Source organism: Lineus longissimus, chromosome 12 (assembly GCF_910592395.1).
Source record: "Lineus longissimus chromosome 12, tnLinLong1.2, whole genome shotgun sequence".
In the NCBI taxonomy this organism is placed as follows: Eukaryota; Metazoa; Nemertea; class Pilidiophora; order Heteronemertea; family Lineidae; genus Lineus; species Lineus longissimus.
This window is the reverse complement of record NC_088319.1, coordinates 7,902,261-7,922,794: the sequence shown is the minus strand read 5'-3', so window position 1 is coordinate 7,922,794 and position 20,534 is coordinate 7,902,261. Positions and strand designations below refer to the sequence as shown.

The following is a 20,534-nucleotide window of genomic DNA, read 5'->3' as shown; positions in this document are numbered from 1 at the left end:
ATATGGGCACTTTGTCACATGATAGCGGTACGCTGGTCATGCGCTGGTCATATGCTACTCATACGCTAGCCATACACAGACTACGCTGGCCATACGACGGTCATACGCTGGATATACGCTGACACACGCTGGTCATACGCTGACATTCGCTGGTCATACGTTGGCCATACGCTGGCCATACGCTACTCATACGCTACTCATAGGTTAAATACGGTAAGTATACGCACAATTCTGTATTTTCAAGGGCTTTTTTGTGCGTATGAAAGTTATTTTATGAATTTTCATACGCAACTCATACGTTCCTCACATACGCAATAGTGTGACAGGGCCATGACCGATCACGCTTATTTTGGTTATACAGAGTCGAAATGACCTTTCGGACAAATTGTGACCTAAAGTTCGAGATTCCGTGATGATAAGCTATCATTCACCTAATGATATATCCTTCTGGCAATGAAAGTCGGTCGGGATGGCACTCGTCGCGACCGATCGTGGTCATTTTGGTTATACAGAGTCGAGATGACCTTTTGGACAAACTGAGACATTCATTTTTAGATTCCGCTACGATAAGTTATCATTCAACTAGCGATATAGCATACTGGCCATGATAGTTGGACGGCGATTGCGCCTGATCGATCGTGATCATTTTGTTTATACAGAGTCGAGATGACCTTTTAGAGAAATTGTGGCCAAATTTCGAGAAGCCGCAACGATAAGATGTCATTCAACTGGTGATATACCTTTTTGCGATGATAGTCGGTGGGTAATTGCGCTCATCATGACCGATCGCGCTCACTTTGGTTATCTAAAGTCACGATGACCGTTAAAATAAAATCTAGACCGACATTTCGAGAAGCGGCGATGAGAAGTTGTCATTTAACTATTGGTACAGCCTACTGGCAATGATAATTGGTTAGCGATGGTACTCGTCGCGACCTATTGCTCTCATTTCGGTTATACCGAGTTGAGATGACCTTTCGGACAAAATGAGACCGATATTTCGAGAAGCCACGACGATAAAATGTCATTTGACTAGCGATTTAGCCTACTTTGGTGGGTCCATTTCATCAAGATTGCCAAGGGATTATGAGGGATTAGCCGTTCAGTTTGTGTATCTCGGGATTATTTTCTCCCACTAAAGAAATAAACGATGAAATATTGTGCAGCGTCGCTTTGGGGAACGAGACTGTTCGCCAACTGAAGAATAACGATTTTAAAGGTATCAAAATTAGGCAATTTTTCACCAACCTTCCCATAAGGCGATTTAAAGCCAAAATACAGATTCGGGAATTGTGCCTTCAAGTTGCCCTGGTGACATGCCAATATTCCCCCAATGGTGTTAAAATGGGTACCAGCGGGTTAATAATGGCATTCCAATGCAGAATTTGACCTTAATGGGTTTATTATGTTCAATAATGCCCCTTTAGACTACAGATACAGCAACTAGAGGTGATTAACAAGAGGCCCAAGGGCCTGGCGCTCAGCTGAAATGGCTAGGTGAAGACAAGGGCCAAGTGTGTGTCGGTACCGTTATTATGAGGCAACGTGAAGCTATAACGTCTAGCACGCAGAAGTGCTGGTGCGAAGACCTTCTTGCTATATCAGTGCATGCTGAAGTACTGAGTTGACGTCACCCTGCTATATGACGTAAAGTCATTTCTATTGCCGTTGCAGTAGTGGGGTGTGTGATGACGTCAAGGAGTTGTGTGGTGACGTCAAAGAGTGGAGTCCTTGTCTTCGGTCTCATTAGGGAGTTTTTTTTGTTATTCATGCGCGGCCAACCCTAGTTCCTAAAATCATTGATTTCTCGGTCCTTACAGTATGTCAGCGTTGATTCAGCAGTTGTTTTGGCAAAGACATGTTTTTTTGGAGTTTCTGAAACCTATAGCGCTACTCAATAGGCGACTAACAAGAAACTACGCATTTATACTGTTGTTGCCGACGTATGTGTACACTGAACTTGGGATGTGCGTCGGCCCCGTGTTAAAATGCCGTCCAGTGCCAGTTGGTGCGTTTTTCGCTGATTTGTGCAAAATTCAACATATTATCTCAAAAGTTCAATGGTTGACCCTCGATTTTTTTTTGATTTTTGTGTAGCGTAAGCAACTGTCTTTCATGGGAGAATGGTCTCTGTAAGAATTATTCAGGAAGAAATGTATAATATTTGGGGGTTTTCGTGATTGTCCGGCCCAATTGGCAATATTGCCATTTGGGATGGTGAACATAGCTAGGAGCAAATGCGACGCTTATGATTTATTTAAAGAAATAAAATGCCCGATTTAACATCCTGCAGAATCAGGGGAATCAGGCGTTTCCAGTGATATACGACACAAATGGGTTGTTCTCATGCATTCACTTTGGAAACGCATCTTAAAATATATGTTACGCCCTGTTAATGGGGCACGTCATCATCGCGTACATTTGGGAAAAACTCCCTAACGAGACCTTCATGCAGCGTAGGTGGAACTAATAACATGCACATGGACACAAGGTACATAATTATCACAGTGTATTTTGTGAGGTGGGGCCTGGTGCTTTACAATGGTCAAATGAACCGACTGTTGTCTGGACATTGATGAAGTGGATGCAGCCAAATGTTTGGGACGGTCTTTTTTGTATGTGAAGAAAAGAAGATAAAGAGTTGGTTAACAAAATGAACTTTATTGGTGTGACAGATATTTGATGCCTTTCGGCAGATATTTGAAGCGCCTTGCGGCAGATATTTGTTGCCTTGCGGCAGATATTTGATAACGCTCTCCGGGAATGGAAAGCAGTAAAACGAGTAAGCACACCTTACTCTGAATGTGGGAACAGCAAGTGCTTCCCTGGACTTGAAATGTGCCAACGACTCCTCTTGCAATAACCAACAACAGTAAATCTGTAAAAAAAGAGAAGAGAAATTAACACTGACTGAATAAAAAAGGGTGATATAGACGGGGAAATGTACACCACCGGATACAGTCTGTGCTTGACCAGGCATCGGTCAGATGATATCCTGAACAAGGCATCTATGGAAGCAAATCCAGAAAGAGACTTAACCTTTGAAGGGCACACTTATTACTCAGTGAAAAGTCAGTCCTGTGGGCTGTTTTCCAATTCAAAATAAAAGTGTAACCTCTTTAAATTAGTCTCACAGACTGAACCATAACACTCAACAGCCAACCGTGCCCACATGATGTGAGCCGAGAGCTGGGCTTAAAGATGAGCGAGTGGTGTACTACATTTTGAAAATTGTCTATCGTCTACGACATGTGACAGAACAGGATCTAGTGGACTTAATGATGAGGTACTATCAAATAAGGTGTCCATCAATTGAATCATGAGGGCCTGTTGAGTTATCCTCTTAGTCTTAGGCTATCGTTTTTGTCTTTTTTTACAGCCAACAGTACATTCTAAAATACCTTGGTACCGTAAAGTCAACTTTTAAATGGAAAATGCATAAGCCTCATTCTGAGAGTGGAGTGTTTTGGACACGCAACCAAGATGCTCTACCAAAGTTCCCTCGGGTTGCACTAAAATGTGGAAACCATGCACACAGCTCACTTCAGAAGTTTGAGGCTCTCAAAACACTGCTTCAAACACAAATCAGCCAAGGAAGCATCAACCACCCTAAGTTTTTTAATGAGCACTACACATATTTGCTGAGAAAAACGCTCCAAATAGCCCATTTGCGCGGATTTTAGCATCACTTGAGCGAACCGATCCGGACTTCCAATACGCGCTGCCGTAACATAATGTAAACAACGGCGCTACCGGCGCTCCGGGCAGGCGATGGATGGAATTTGCCAAATTCGCACATATTCAAGTTATTTCGTGGCCTATCTTTTTAAGTTTGAGGTATTTTAGAATAGAAATTGAACCTCGGCTTCGGACCTTGGTTGAGTTACCAAGACACTCTCGGGTGGAGCTAAAATTTCGTCCAAACCCTCGCCTATCGGCGAGGGTTTGGACTGTATTTTAGCTCCACCCGAGAGTGTCTTGGTAACTCAACCAAGGTCCTCCGCCTCGGGTTCAATTCTTTAAACCATGCACAGCACAGTGTACAGACAGTACAGGATTGCAAACCAAAAACATGAGCATTGCTGCCTAACGAAACTGCAGTGGAATTCATACTACGATGTCATAATGTGACTTTCAAAATAATTTTTTTCACGGCCAATGACCAGACAGGGAGAAAACAAACGTAAATGGCGAGATTTGTTGCAAAATTGCCAACCACAACAACTCAGGGACCGTAGCCAAAATGGCCGACGGCGAATTCTCCGGTCGCTCGCGCAGTCCATAAACAAGCATCAATTTTACCAACTTTGGGTGCAAGCTTGGTCATCAAAGTTACAGAACTGTTAGAAATACATCTAAACAACATAAATATACAGTTAAAAGTGCATAAAAATCCCGTTTCAACCTCCGGGCGCTACCTTTTTTTCTCCGCCAGACTTCGGGCCCTACCGGTCGTTATTTAGTGCGACCGCCACCAGAGTGTTTATCAAGATCTTTCGCCGTTTTAATTGCGCGTTTTAGGCAGATCAATCAATTATTACATGCATGCATTATATATCACCGAAATGATAATTGCGTAGGCTATTTGAAACTAAGTTCAGATATTATTTTCGATGTTTGAACTCGCGAGTGATTCTTGACACCCGGTCGACAAATCAGGACTTGCAAAATTCACGTGAGATCGCTTGCATCATCGGCACGTTTGAAAGCCGAATTTCACAAATTCCACAAATATTTATCACATACTATATGTATCACCACAAAGGTAACTCTCTAGACTATTTGAAACCAAGTTCAGATACTTATTTTCACAAAAATTCGAAGCTATGCAAGCGATTTTTCAGTGGTAGAGATCGACGGAAACAAATTCCTCGCTCTAAAATGACATGAGACGAGCACCAACTTTCGCTAATTTGTGCACAAAATTTCCGCAATATTATAAAAAACTATTGATAAATCTGAATTATATAGACTCTTTGCAGTACCTTCACAAATTTCAGGTACATGGTCATGTTGATTAAAAGAGTATCAACCGATTGAACATGAGAAAGTTCACTCACCTTCATTGAAGCAGCGACTACCGCCATTTTTAAATGGTGGCATCTCTTCTATCGATCGGCCAATCAGCAGCACTGCTTGCAAAAAGTTGAGCCACCGCCAAATTTGAAATCGCCAAAATTCAGTCAATGTGCCTGCAGCGCCAACTGGCGGTGAAAACTATATTAATTCCATTAAAAGTAAAAAATGAAAAAATATTAAAAAATATTCAGCCATATTTGAAATCAATATTTGCTCTGTGGACCGAGGTAAAAAGGGAAAGAAATCTAAACGCGAAATGACCTCATTCTCTTAATATAGGTCGGATCGCGCTGATTTTTCGTTTTTTGAGTTCACCTTGGGCAACTCCTAATTTACCACCGTCAACGAAGTGGCTGGGTCTTCCCGGTCAGAAATGTCCAATTTTGTCCACAGATGGGTCCCTAGATGGATGGATGGATGGATTGCAGGACGGACACCATTTGAACAGCTATTCTACTAGCTCCGCTGACTTTGTCAGCTGAGCTAAAAACACAATGGTGTGTCGCATCATGCAACGTGCTCTCTCCACTATACAACAGTAGAGCATTTCACTGTTGTCGATATCGCATTAAACAGTGAACATTCTACTGTGTGTTTGCTTTTGCGCACATTCTCTGTGCAACGAAGAATACCATTGAATATTCTGGAATATTGTTGAATGACCACGTGTTTTTAATTTGTACTATATATATAGTTTTTGACTCTAGCCGAATAGATAATCAATCAATAAATCAATTTGAATTTGAAATGTTGACTCTTTTATTTCATTTTAGCAGTGAGGATGGGCGGCTACAGGCGGTATCATTTCCAACAACATGTCACAATAAGAGACCTTTTTCCCCTATGCACCAGGAGTATGAGGGGTTGGGGCGGTTAGGTCCTCTCATTCCCAGCCGCCAGTCACAATCTGGTAAATTTTTGTCTCAAGTATGACGTTTGTCAATGATCATCATGGGTCGGGGTCCTATCATTCCCAGCCACGAGTCACAATCTGGTAACTTTTTGTCTCACATATAAAGTTTGGCAGTGATCATGGGTCGGGGTCCTATCATTCCCAGCCGCGAGTCACAATCTGGTAACTTTTTGTCTTACATATAAAGTTTGGCAGTGATCAGGGGTCGGGGTCCTATCATTCTCAGCCACGAGTCACAATCTGGTAACTTTTTGTCTCACGTATGAAGTTTGGCAGTGATCATGGGTCGAGGTCCTATCATTCACAGCCACGAGTCACAATCTGGTAACTTTTTGTCTAACATATAAAGTTTGGCAGTGGTCATGGGTAGGAGTCCCATCATTCCCAGCCGTAAGTCAAGTCACAATCAGGTTACTTTTTGGCAGTGATCAGGGGTCGGGGTCCTATCATTCACAGCCACGAGTCACAATCTGGTAACTTTTTGTCTCACGTATGAAGTTTGGCAGTGATCATGGGTCGGGGTCCCATCATTCCCAGCCGTAAGTTACAATCAGGCCAAATGTGAACTGTCTACTGTGTAAGCGGAAAATAGAGACAGTGAAGAGTTCACTGTTTTTTGCGGAGCATGCTCTGGACAGTGAAAGTCGGAGAGATGAAGTCTATTGATGAAGTAGGTATCAGGTATTTGTATAAGAATAAACATTTATTCAACAAAAGTAGTATTATGTTGATGAATGAAAGTAAGACAGTACAATGTAGTCGAGAGGGTGCATCATCGACCGACAATGAATTTAGACAACAACAATATCAACGGATAAACGCCTATAAATATTCCAGCTAGTATGTAGGAAGTTATAAGTTTCCGTGCTTAGATAAGAAACATGAACACCGAGCTATTAACCGTGATAAAGTATGTTTACAGCTGGGCAAGATAGTCCTCAGTTGTATCAAGCAGAGTGACTAATAGTTCATCGGCTTCCTCTATTGTCGAAGGATAAGCAAGGGTTTTCTCCATCATTAGCAACTCAAACAGTTCTGAATACTCGTTCTGACACATCGGTGGTGCAACAGTTAATAAATCAGAAATTGCAACTAATTCAGTATCATCCACCCCAAGTAGATAGTCTCTGCCACCGAACATCTCCGGAATGAAGTAAATGACGTCGGGTCTGCCATGCGGGACATGCTCGTTCCGAGATTTGCGTATATAATGTGTATTCCACAGTTTCATGATATCGTGTAATTCCGCACTGAGAAGTGGCATATAGCAGAATCTACAACATTCAATGTGCAGTTCATTTGTAATGCCAATTTCATTCAATTCTTTGAAATGTGATGTCCAGAAATACATCCCCTGTTGGCCAAATTTGCTCCACCAGCTCTCAATATGCTGATTAGCAGTCGACCTTCCGTACATGAATGTAGTATTATGTAACGCGCGATCATCATCATGTGCACTGCGTAGAAAGGTTTGCATTGTTTCAATGTGAACGTTTTCGGTGCCACGGTCTGCTCTCACTACTCTTGGAACGCCTTTCATTTTTCCTGCTATGTCTGCAAAGTATCTACAAACAACAGACGGGTCGTTATTTGTCGAAGCTACCTGCAGCCAGATGATTCGTCTCGAGTAGCCGTCGATGCAGCCATGGACCGGGAACCCGTACGGCTTTAACTTGTCCCATCCGTCGAGGTGCCATATGTAATTCGGCCCTGGTACTTGATATAGTCGTCTGCGCAACCTGCGTCGTCGACGCATTTCAACTCCATCTGCGTCGAGATGAAGAAGTGTCAAACGGACAGTCTCCCTATCAGTAACTACATCATGAATCTTACGTAATCTCTCGTGCATTGACCTGTATCCTAAGTCACGACCAGAACCAGATAACTCTTGTTCCACTAACTGAACAACATTGTTAAAATCGGTATTGATATTACGCCGTCGAAGACCAAGCCTCCTCAAAATCCGGCTGAGCTGACGTAAACTTAAGCTCACGTCATGGTACAAAGCCAAAACTCGAATAATATCTGCATAACTGAAGCCGAAACTGAAGTAGATCTTAATAACAACATCCCTGTCGACTGTTGTGGCAGCATTTGAATGTAGAGGAAGATATTCAGCAGAGGCCATTTCACGAGATGTCTTGAAACGGTAGCCATTCGAAATATCCGTGTGTCTGACCTTCACCTTAAAAACACATGACGTCATATAGCGCGTCCAATCATCTTCTTGGCTGTAATTAATTACCACCGCGATGGTAATTATTGTCACCGCGGTGGTAATCATTGTCACCGCGGTGGTAATTATTGTCACCGCGGTGGTAATTATTGTCACCGCGGTGGTAATTCGAGGAAAAAAATCCAAATTAAATTATTAAAAAAACATATGGCATATACGGGCCACCGTAGGTTTCTCATGTTCAATAATGCCACTTTAGACGACAGATACAGAAACTAGAAGTGATTACAAACATAGTGGTGTGTCACATCATGGGTAATGTGAAATGGCTTGGTTCCAGTGGCCATTTGAGAATTGACATGTCAATATTCCTCAAAGGTGTTAAAATGAGTAACAGAGAGTTGCTAGTAGCCTACCATTGGCTTATTATCATTTAAAAGGTGATTAAGAACAATGCAGAATATGACCTTTGGCTCATTAATGGGTTTATGATGTTCAATAATGCCCCTTTAGACGACAGATACAGAAACTAGAAGTGATTACAAACACAATGGTGTGTCACATATGGCATGCCAAGGCGGAATTTATCCAGGACGAAATTTTTACATCAGGAATGAATTTTTACGCCAGAATCACGCTACAAATTGCGAAATTGTACAAGAATTTATTTCAGGACAAAGATTTTACAACACCAGGTAAAATATTCCTATCCATTTATTTTTTCCCCTTCAGAACAATTTTTTTTCACGTTTTAAAAAAAATTGTCAGGACGAAAAATACGGCAGAACTTTTTTTCCTTCAGAATTTTTCGACGCCAGGACTCACGTCACTCCTGGCAGAACGCAAGTGACCACTTAAACCGATGACGTCATATATTATATTTTTCGCCACTCACGAACTTTTCTAAAGTTTGACGATTTTACTATGTGCAGCAATGGCGTCCAACTCTATGAATGCGGACGAATTGAACAATTTGTTCAACTGCAGCTCCTTTGATGATCTTTTAAGAGATCTTGGGAGGAATACTTACTTACTTTTAATGATAAAACACCACCAAACTCAGCCAAGCCAATGCATATTGGATAGTACATGTTGCATTGGAATTGGGGTTTCCCCGGTAACCTGGAGCCCAGTGAAAAATCATTGATACCAGGGCGCCGAGTATCAACATGAATGAACATGCAATAACGTTCGTCCACTGTATAAATCAACGAGGCGTCCTCGACCCTCCGCTGCGCGGCGAATAGGGTCGAGGTTACCTGGACTAAGCGAATTGGCTCAGAAATGGCAAATGGAAACGCAGCGATGATGCGCGACTTCATCATTTTCGCGGTCACGTGATTTCTGCCAGGAGTCACGTGACTTCTGCAAGGAGTAAAGTGATTTCTGCCAGGAGTCACGTGATCGCTGGCAGGAGTCACGTGAATTCTGCGAGAATGTTTCGTTCCGCCCGCAAAACGTCCTGACGTCGAAGAAATTCTGAAGAAAAAAAGTCAGAGAGTTGCTAGTGGCCTTCCATTGGCTTATTGGCTTATTGGCATTTTAAAGGTGATTTAGAACAATGCAGAACTTGACCTATGGCCCATTAATGAGTTTATGATGTTCAATAATGCCCCTTTAGACGACAGATACAGAACCTAGAGGTGATTACAAACACAACGGTGTGTCACATCATGGGTTAATGTGAAATGACTTGGTTCCAGTGGCCATTTGAGAATTGAAGGCAAATACACCACGGTGAGCTTTTCACCAACCTTCCCATAAGGCGATTTCAAGCCAAAATGCAGATTCGGGCATGGTGCCTTCAAGTTGCCCTGATGACATGCCACGATTTTTTTTCTTGATGACACTTTTTTAGCTCAGCTGACTAAGTCAGCCGAGCTTGTCAAATAAGTTGTTCAGTGGCGTCCGTCTGTCCATCCATCCATCCATCCATCCGTCCGTTAAACCCATGGTGCACATTTTGTAACCGTAAGACCTAGAGACTTCAATTTTGCATTTCTGGATACTTCTGGTCAAACTCTACTTTCAAAATAAAATTTGTCGCCATTCGACCTACTTCCTGCGAGCGAGAGTGCATGAAGGAAACTGGCCTATATCGGCCTAGGAGCAGCAGAATGAGTCGAAATATGCTCTAATATTAAGATAAAATTCTTTAAAATCTATTTTATTGAGAAAAAGTTCAAAATTTTAACAGGAGAGGGCGCTACCTGCCTTTTAATTATTTCTGCCGATTCAAATTCCCGCCCGATGACGTCAGCCATCAATGAAGTCTCCTATTTGCCAGTTCTCAAAACATGGCAGCTACACAACAAAAGCAGTAGCTCCAGGAATAAATCACTGTTCACTTCAGCTTCGTAATCGATTGTACCCCCACTTTATTGTGTTTTGTGTGGTGTTCCTATTCAATCAACGATGTAAGGCCTTATTATGTTGGTTTTAATTGAGAAGGTGCATTATAAGCGGCGTACGAAATACCGAAGCGGAGACAAAATGGCGGCATGTTGTTTACGTCATGTGCAATAATCTTGGAGCTCAATGACACTCAAGTACCCAATTTTCTGCATAAAAAGTAGTCTGGTAGGCGATATTATCACCAGTTTGTTTCAGTGGTAGTCATAAGGTCTTTAGGGACTACTTTCAGAAATTAGTTCTTGAAAATTTGGCCACATTTCTGTGAAAACGATATCGGAAGTGCATGCTCTGTTCGCGATGACATCGCCGATGTATTTTGAAGTGGAGAATTCCCACAGTATGTGCAGTGAATCGGCATGAGTCTGTTCGCCTATTAAGTTTTAGTTCTACGATTCTTTCATGAGTAAAAAGTAGACATTCTCAGCAATACAATAATGTCACTACCATAAAAATTGATTGGAAATTGAGGGAACTACGGCATTCTGTTCGGCAACTGGCAGCGCTGAAAAAATACATTGCATACTGTACAATACCAAATGGCACATTTTAAAAAGCGCTCATTGGACAACGTAGGGAATCACCAGAAATGACGTCATCGCTGGTCTAAATAGAAAACTACGGTGGCGCAGTAGAGCACAAGAAAAGGTTTAGCATTAACTTTGTCATGCAAGCTTCAGCAACAAAACGATTTCTCATGAATGATTTATTTGATCATCATCAGCTTGTTTCCCCTGATAGATAAAAAAATGATTTACAATTTCCATCAAAGTTTTCTATTTTGTGTATAGTCACATGTTATTTAACTGGCAAGGAGCCAAGCAGTTTTGAATATTCGCGGGAAAATACTTCGTACTTGTAAACGAGGCTATGACAATGAGTATCCTCATTCATGGCATAAACTTCATGTTTCGGTAAATATTTTCATACGATGATTTCACCCGAATTATGGTCAGGATTGAGGAATGAACAGTGGCATAATTATGTCAACCAAAAACATTGGTACCGTAGTGAACGCAAAAGGATATCAAATACCATGGAGCATGCCATTTTCATGCATAATGAACTAAACACCGGGAAGATATTAATGATATTAACTCAGCTGAGCGCCAGGCCCTTGGGCCTCTTGTTTAAATGTACGATTACTTTTTTTTTCGGTGACTTTTTTTTTGTTCGATGGCATTTTTAAATGTTCGATGGCATTTTTAAATGTTCGATTACTTTTTTTGTTGGGCGACATTTTTTTGTTCGATGACATTTTTTAAATGTTCGATTACTTTTTTTGTTCGATGTCTTATTTTGTTGGATTACATTTTTTAGGTGTTCAATTACATTTTTTGTTCGATATTTATATACATATTTTCACTCGCTTCTATTTTGTTTGGACTGATAATATTTCTTAAAACTAAGTTATATTTGTAAATTCAAGACATTGATTTCAAGATATCGTGTGTTTTTTCTTTTCGATTATATTTTTTTTTTGTTGAATTTTTGAAGCAAACGGCGTGCCATATATTTCGTTAATTCAACACTTTTGGACTTTTCAAAACACTATACGGTTTATCAATGGATAAACAAAGGCACGACCATCCGTGGATACAAGCTGAAAAGCTATATAATGCATCAACATAATAGAAACCCCTGATGTAATTCAAGCCAAATGTGCATTCAATTACTGGCGTAAATTCAGCTTTCCCACCGATGCGCCGGCATGTCCGGAATTGGCTGCGACTGGTCCCATTGACAAGGCTCGTAAAATGTTGTTGGATAATCCGCCCATTTGGTATCATTAGTGTTGATTAATGGATTTCTGGCGAAAATGATATTAGGTGCACAATAGAATGCATAGCATGGACACGGCCCTTTAATGGGTTTTCAATAGGTAGCATTAGGGAGGGGTCACTGGGAACAAATCCAACCATGGTGGGTAATCTTCTGGCTCGAGGCTGAGGGTTTTTAATAATCGTTGTGCGACCAGTTGATGTTATGAAATCGATCCGCTATGTACTACAAGAAATGAAAGGCAACAATTGACATGCGTCTATACGTCTCAACTACAGGGTGGCCCAGAATTTTTGGATTTTTGCGGGAGGTATGTAGTCCACTATAGGCTACTGTCCTCTTAATGTGAGATATTTTTCTTGCCCTGGCATAGACACTCAGGTACAAGGGACCACGGCTTTCAGTCTCATCTGACAGACCCTCGAGTACTTGTTGTGAAGAGCCTGGAATTTTAGTGCCTTGAAAGCCACGCCGGTTCATCCAGAAATACAAACCTGGGTTCTCCCGAGATCGAACCCGGGCCCTATTCATTCCAGAAATGCAGCAACCACCTCAGAGTGTGTACGAAAACATGCAATAATGCTTTACCTAAAGTTTAGATCAAAATAAGGAATAATATTTCAGAAAATTTTTAAATTTCAAAGGTTCATTTACTTTGGACCGAGAAATGTACCTTAGTGAAAAATGAGAATTGGAAAGTTCTCAAATAAACCTAAGGACTCTGCACATGTAGTTCTATGTAAGTAGAGTAATTTTGTAATGTAGCGTTTTAATATTCAATAATTCATTAAAAACTAGTGAACTTCTATCGGACAAGGCGAATGGCGTTCACTTCGGGAAAAAACTGGCACTTTGATTTTTGGTTATTTCACTCAAAAAATGCAGAATTGTACAAAATGTTATATTTCATCTTAAGCTTCACAGTCCGATGTATCTAGATTACATTCTTTGCCACACTGGACACGGCATGATCAAGAACGAGCCGTTTGACGCGTAACTGACAACATTTCCTATCCATGTTAGGCTTCTATGCGCGCATAGTGCCATTTTTCGCTGCGGACTATATTTTTTCAGCAGTTCGACATAGTCATACATTTTAAACTTCTGGGAAACAGTTCAGTTGCAGAAATAATTTGGTTTAGTTGGGAAATGCACGGAGGCGGTTTTTCATTATTTGGCAAAAGGAAAATCCGACCAATGGCAATAATTCCTGATTCGAATTTGTCATAGTTTGATACAATGCACCATAGACCTGATGGAGTGACCAGTCGTGACAGAATGAAAGGCTATACATAATGTGCCTCTCTTACGGATAAATCGATCGCTGCTGATCATGAAAATACCGCATATTATGATTTTATGTTTGGATAGCGAGGCAAAATTGATTTCGAGCATTGAACATTCAGGACCAGAAATCTGCTGAATCGCGGCATTGCTTCCGAGTGATTCCATAATTTTCTCAACCACGATTAAAATTACGGATTAGATATTTGTTATTTAGACATTCTGTAACCGTACGCAACCTGAGACAAAATGGATACTTCTTCGGTCGTCTCGATGGACACAATAAGGTCGACGAAGTCCTTTGGCCCAGGTAGGTGTTTTCGATTGATTCAATTCTAACCCTACTTATATTATCAGGACTGGGCAGTTGGTGACAAAGACGTTGCCTCACGTCTGGGGAATGGTGGTTTCAAAAAGTTCGATTAACTCCGTGTAAGACAAAGGCCCACCCGCCATGACCCTTTTGCCGAATTTCGTAATACGCCGATTTGGTCCGATATACACGGTGGTATTTTGATGGAACTGCATTAGAACGGGACAGAAAATTATTTCCGATGTGAGTGAAAATCCGATATGCAAACCCTTTTAGTTACGATGATTTTTAATAGAATAATGTTACACACAGTAAAAAAGTAGTCTCATCGGCACTAAAAAAGAGTGTTGTATTGGACCCCGAAAATCATGATTGATTAAGGGTGTCGGTGTCAGGCATGTCGGTGTTCAGTGAACACCATTTAACAGTGTCTGCAGTTCTACACCGTAAAATGGTGTTCAGTGAACACCAACATGCCCGATACCGAAAAGTGGTGGTGACCCTGAATCGACCATGATTTTTGGTGTCCAATTGAACACCATTTGAGGGTGTCCGCAGTTCTACACCGTAAATTGGTGTTCAGTGATCACCAACATGCCCGATACCGAAAAGCGGTGGTGACCCTGAATCGACCATGATTTTTGGTGTCCAATTGAACACCATTTGACGGTGTCCGCAATTCTACACCGTAAAATAGTGTACCATGTACACCGTATTTCAATTCAATTTTCCATTTCTTTCAATTTTTTATTCAATTTATAAAAGTCCTCTGGTCCAAACATGCAGGAGGAATTCATCTCTCATCTCTCTCGCCTTAAACAAAAAAACGAGCTACGTTTCTGAGCATTAAAACAGACCCAGATTGCATTACATTTGCAAAATACTTCAAATTTGGTTCAACCATTGGTATACACATTGTCCTTACCTCTTTATGAAACGAACGAACGAATTAAGGGCAGCTAAGCTTTACAGGCTTTAGCCTATTTATTGTCCCTACTGTGCCATGTTGTATTTTTGTAAATACTCTCTTTTACACATTAAGAGGTCAGTCCTTGTCAACTTGGTAACACCACCCACTTTTAATATTGGAAGATCAAATATATCACTATAGGCCCTATGTTAAGCCCGACTGGTCAGAAATGCATGTACATTTCCATAAGATCTCTGACGTACACCTAGGCATATTACTGGCCACTTAAATCTGTTGATTTCACATTTTGAATAAGCCTTTATGACAGAATGAAATCAGACAATGATAGTTGTTAAAGGTTTATTATCATACATGTAACATTACAATGCTCGCAGTCAGTCGTAAAGGGTGTCACTAAACGAACTGCACTGGGAGAAAAGAACGAGCTTTATTCCTTTATTACATCTTTGAGTTCTTCAAAGTCATCAATGAACTGAGGTCCATCAACTGGACCCTGCTTGTCGACATATTCAACATGTTCAAGCACAATATCATCTTCCCTCAGAATGTCGTCGAATCCGTTCTTGATAACGAATTGCTGGACTTCCTCCCAGACATTTGAGATAATGGTGGTCTATGGTCAGTAATAATACATAATATAATTTAGAAAATACAACCTATAAACTTTAGAAAGTACAATACTGGGTTAAACAGGGACTGCTTCCCTGACCTTATTTGCCAGAGCAATATATTTTTCTAAGTGACGTATGTCCTTCCTATTAGTTGACGTTAGCAGCAAAACGATTTTTTCCCTGGTCGGCCTTACTCTGTAGTATCTGTTGATACATTTATTCCTGAGGTCAGTGTACCCCGTACAAACTAGGCAAACGTGGAATTCGTCCTCGACCCCTGTATGACATACTTTACAGATACGTTCGGCTCGTGGTATAACGTTGGGTTTGTGCCACCGACCTTTCTCAATCTCAAGCGTGTGGGCTACGCATCTTATCCTGGTTAGGCCAACTGTCTTCCGGTTGCTACAACTATAAATTTTTAAGTGCTCCGAAACTTCAAAGATGGAGTTCTCTTTTATATCAACAAAAAGTTGCATCCGGCTCATAGCCCTGGACTCGGTATTCGAGGTTTTCTGATAGCAGTCTTTGATTCGTTGACGCACAAGGGATAGAAATTGCCATTTATTCCCCACCCCCTGTGCAGCCCATGCATCTCCTAGATCTAGGCCCTGTAGTAGATTCTTGACCTACCCCGACCAATTTTTACTCTTAGACTTAAGTAGCCCCGAATAGCAGACTTTCGGACACCTTTCGTCATCCACCTCCAGCAGTTTCAGCCAATTTTTAGTTACTTTAATTGTGTTTCCTTTGTCACTGGTAGTCTTTCACACTCTAGTAGAAGTAAAACTGGATACCGTCACTGTAGTTTACAACAATGTCCATCGGTCCCTATTGTTGGGCTGTTGTGTTGCTCCACCGACGCGCGTTTCTGCCCCTCTAGGCTTCATCAGGGTGGCTGGGGTTGACTTGCATCTGTCTTGTTCGAAGTTCACAGTTTGAATGACATCATGTCTCAGGGGTGGTTTCTCAATGACGTCGTGACGTTATAGACTTTGTTGCGACTCTGTTGTTGAAACATTCTGTTGTAGTCAAGCAGGTGGGCTGTCCAAATGGCACATGTTGAGGAGTACAGGATCAACCGATGATACACACGGACCAGACAATAAAATCGGAATAGTAGAAGTAAAACTGGATACCGTCACTGTAGTTTACAACAATGTCCATCGGTCCCTATTGTTGGGCTGTTGTGTTGCTCCACCGACGCGCGTTTCTGCCCCTCTAGGCTTCATCAGGGTGGCTGGGGTTGACTTGCATCTGTCTTGTTCGAAGTTCACAGTTTGAATGACATCATGACTCAGGGGTGGTTTCTCAATGACGTTGTGACGTTATAGACTTTGTTGCGACTCTGTTGTTGAAACATTCTGTTGTAGTCAAGCAGGTGGGCTGTCCAAATGGCACATGTTGAGGAGTACAGGATCAACCGATGATACACACGGACCAGACAATAAAATCGGAATAGTAGAAGTAAAACTGGATACCGTCACTGTAGTTTACAACAATGTCCATCGGTCCCTATTGTTGGGCTGTTGTGTTGCTCCACCGACGCGCGTTTCTGCCCCTCTAGGCTTCATCAGGGTGGCTGGGGTTGACTTGCATCTGTCTTGTTCGAAGTTCACAGTTTGAATGACATCATGACTCAGGGGTGGTTTCTCAATGACGTTGTGACGCTATAGACTTTGTTGCGACTCTGTTGTTGAAACATTCTGTTGTAGTCAAGCAGTCGGGCTGTCCAAATGGCACATGTTGAGGAGTACAGGATCAACCGATGATACACACGGACCAGACAATAAAATCGGAATAGTAGAAGTAAAACTGGATACCGTCACTGTAGTTTACAACAATGTCCATCGGTCCCTATTGTTGGGCTGTTGTGTTGCTCCACCGACGCGCGTTTCTGCCCCTCCAGGCTTCATCAGGGTGGCTGGGGTTGACTTGCATCTGTCTTGTTCGAAGTTCACAGTTTGAATGACATCATGACTCAGGGGTGGTTTCTCAATGACGTTGTGACGTTATAGACTTTGTTGCGACTCTGTTGTTGAAACATTCTGTTGTAGTCAAGCAGGTGGGCTGTCTAAATGGCACATGTTGAGGAGTACAGGATCAACCGATGATACACACGGACCAGACAATAAAATCGGAATAGTAGAAGTAAAACTGGATACCGTCACTGTAGTTTACAACAATGTCCATCGGTCCCTATTGTTGGGCTGTTGTGTTGCTCCACCGACGCGCGTTTCTGCCCCTCTAGGCTTCATCAGGGTGGCTGGGGTTGACTTGCATCTGTCTTGTTCGAAGTTCACAGTTTGAATGACATCATGACTCAGGGGTGGTTTCTCAATGACGTTGTGACGTTATAGACTTTGTTGCGACTCTGTTGTTGAAACATTCTGTTGTAGTCAAGCAGGTGGGCTGTCCAAATGGCACATGTTGAGGAGTACAGGATCAACCGATGATACACACGGACCAGACAAAATAAAATCGGAATAGTAGAAGTAAAACTGGATACCGTCATTGTAGTTTACCACAATGTCCATCGGTCCCTATTGTTGGGCTGTTGTGTTGCTCCACCGACGCGCGTTTCTGCCCCTCTAGGCTTCATCAGGGTGGCTGGGGTTGACTTGCATCTGTCTTGTTCGAAGTTCACAGTTTGAATGACATCATGACTCAGGGGTGGTTTCTCAATGACGTTGTGACGTTATAGACTTTGTTGCGACTCTGTTGTTGAAACATTCTGTTGTAGTCAAGCAGGTGGGCTGTCCAAATGGCACATGTTGAGGAGTACAGGATCAACCGATGATACACACGGACCAGACAATAAAATCGGAATAGTAGAAGTAAAACTGGATACCGTCACTGTAGTTTACAACAATGTCAATCGGTCCCTATTGTTGGGCTGTTGTGTTGCTCCACCGACGCGCGTTTCTGCCCCTCTAGGCTTCATCAGGGTGGCTGGGGTTGACTTGCATCTGTCTTGTTCGAAGTTCACAGTTTGAATGACATCATGACTCAGGGGTGGTTTCTCAATGACGTTGTGACGTTATAGACTTTGTTGCGACTCTGTTGTTGAAACATTCTGTTGTAGTCAAGCAGGTGGGCTGTCCAAATGGCACATGTTGAGGAGTACAGGATCAACCGATGATACACACGGACCAGACAATAAAATCGGAATAGTAGAAGTAAAACTGGATACCGTCACTGTAGTTTACAACAATGTCCATCGGTCCCTATTGTTGGGCTGTTGTGTTGCTCCACCGACGCGCGTTTCTGCCCCTCTAGGCTTCATCAGGGTGGCTGGGGTTGACTTGCATCTGTCTTGTTCGAAGTTCACAGTTTGAATGACATCATGACTCAGGGGTGGTTTCTCAATGACGTTGTGACGTTATAGACTTTGTTGCGACTCTGTTGTTGAAACATTCTGTTGTAGTCAAGCAGGTGGGCTGTCCAAATGCAACGTATACTCCACTAAAAAACTGTACATATGTTACTGTTGCCAAAATAGACAAAAACTGTCCAATTGGTACTGTTATATTTTCAACTCCTTCCTGTAGAGGCGCTCAACAATATCCTTTCGTTTATTGTCGGGAATGCTCGGAGCTGCTGAAGGGGGCTTTTCGGATCTGTTTTTCAAACTGAGATTCAGAGCTTTTCATTCTTTACGTCTTCTTGGTTTTCTCCGAGGGTCTACAGGGTCGGAGCGGGGAGCGAGCGGGGCGCAGGGAGGCCGAGGCCGGGAACCTTTTTCCATGAAAATGGTGCCATCTCTCCCTCGGTTTATTCATATAAATTCGCCCCCGGTAAATAAACAGGGAGGGGCAGAAAAAGTGCGTAGAGCCGAAATTGCCTGGGACAGGATCCGCCGTCCGCGCGCGCCCCCCTGTCCCCTGATTGGGTCCTTTCCCGACGAACGAACGGTGCCCCTCCCCCCGGGCGCTCCCGAGAATCATCACTGCCCCTCCCCTCGATCCCCCTCCCCAATGAGGAAAACGCGACTTGCACACTCACATCCAGGTACCCGACTGCCGAAGACACTTCTCCCTGATTGTGACCAGGTGACGACAGTACCAGGCGGCAATCTGACGGGCCAAATCTGACCTCGTTTTCGTTTCTTTGTCTTTGCAAAACAACAGAAAAACTTGAAATTCATTTTAAAATAAAGCCGGTCAAAGTTCTTGATTTTCGCTGACTTACTCTTTTCACCATGGACTCCAAAACAAACCAAAGCAATGGTAAGTATTCATTGTTCTGTTGCATTGTTTGTGTGTGCATAGACAGGTTCACACCAAGTTTGTTGTGGCTATCTACGTCATCATGTCTTTTGTTCGGCCCATTGTTCGGGCCTATTTTTAGACCACCGCGTGCGCTTGCTAGCCAAAATAAAGCCTTATATGGGCATGTGTGAACTTGACTATTATAAGATCTAAAAGGGCCCGAAAATGTTGCTTTTCATACCGAGTTTGAGCAAGTGAAGTGAAACTGAAATCGCTTGGTTTAGACGTGCTAGCTGTACCTTGCGCTGTGCATGCAGTCACTTGGCCTTAGGCTATGCATACCTATGCTTACCTTTCTCCTCTTAGTCTTGTGTTACCATTTTTCAACAGAATTTTATGAATTCAATCATGACTGTATTCTCTAAAGTTTGCTTTCTCTTTCTAGATTAGCGCCTTGAATGGTATTTATAGGCCTTCATGGTATTTATCTATGGCACAGTTCCAACAAGCAGTACGGGACCAATGGCTACTGCACATGTGACCCTGTTTTGTTGGAAATGATGGAGACAACACAAGGAAAAATGTTCATGAGACGTCTTTGAGATCTGTGGCACTGAGACCCAACAGTCAATTTTCCAAGAGCAGACTTAATATTCAAGCATTTTATCTCTGCGTGAGCTGGCTTCCTTTGCACATGCGTGTACATGTATAACAGGAATAATGTACACAAATATACGTGGCAAGAAAGACCGAACAAAATGCCGTTAATGTTGTGATTTACTTAAGATTTTTGATCCTGCTGTAGAGGAACCTTGTTTAATA

The 20,534-nt window shown here is 42.2% G+C and overlaps 1 protein-coding gene across 2 annotated transcripts in view; it reads left to right on the top strand.

The window, feature by feature from the left end:
- The first annotated feature begins 13,699 nt into the window (after positions 1 to 13,699).
- The window catches only part of LOC135496996 (uncharacterized), a 117,504-nt gene continuing 110,669 nt past the window's right edge, over positions 13,700 to 20,534 (top strand). For both annotated transcript variants that reach the window (XR_010448750.1, XM_064786614.1), the window contains exon 1: positions 13,700 to 13,956. Coding sequence is in view for 1 of the 2 variants with exons in the window: in XM_064786614.1 (XP_064642684.1) it covers positions 13,896 to 13,956 (61 nt within the window). In the remaining variant the exon portion in view is untranslated. The remainder of the gene's footprint in view (positions 13,957 to 20,534) is intronic.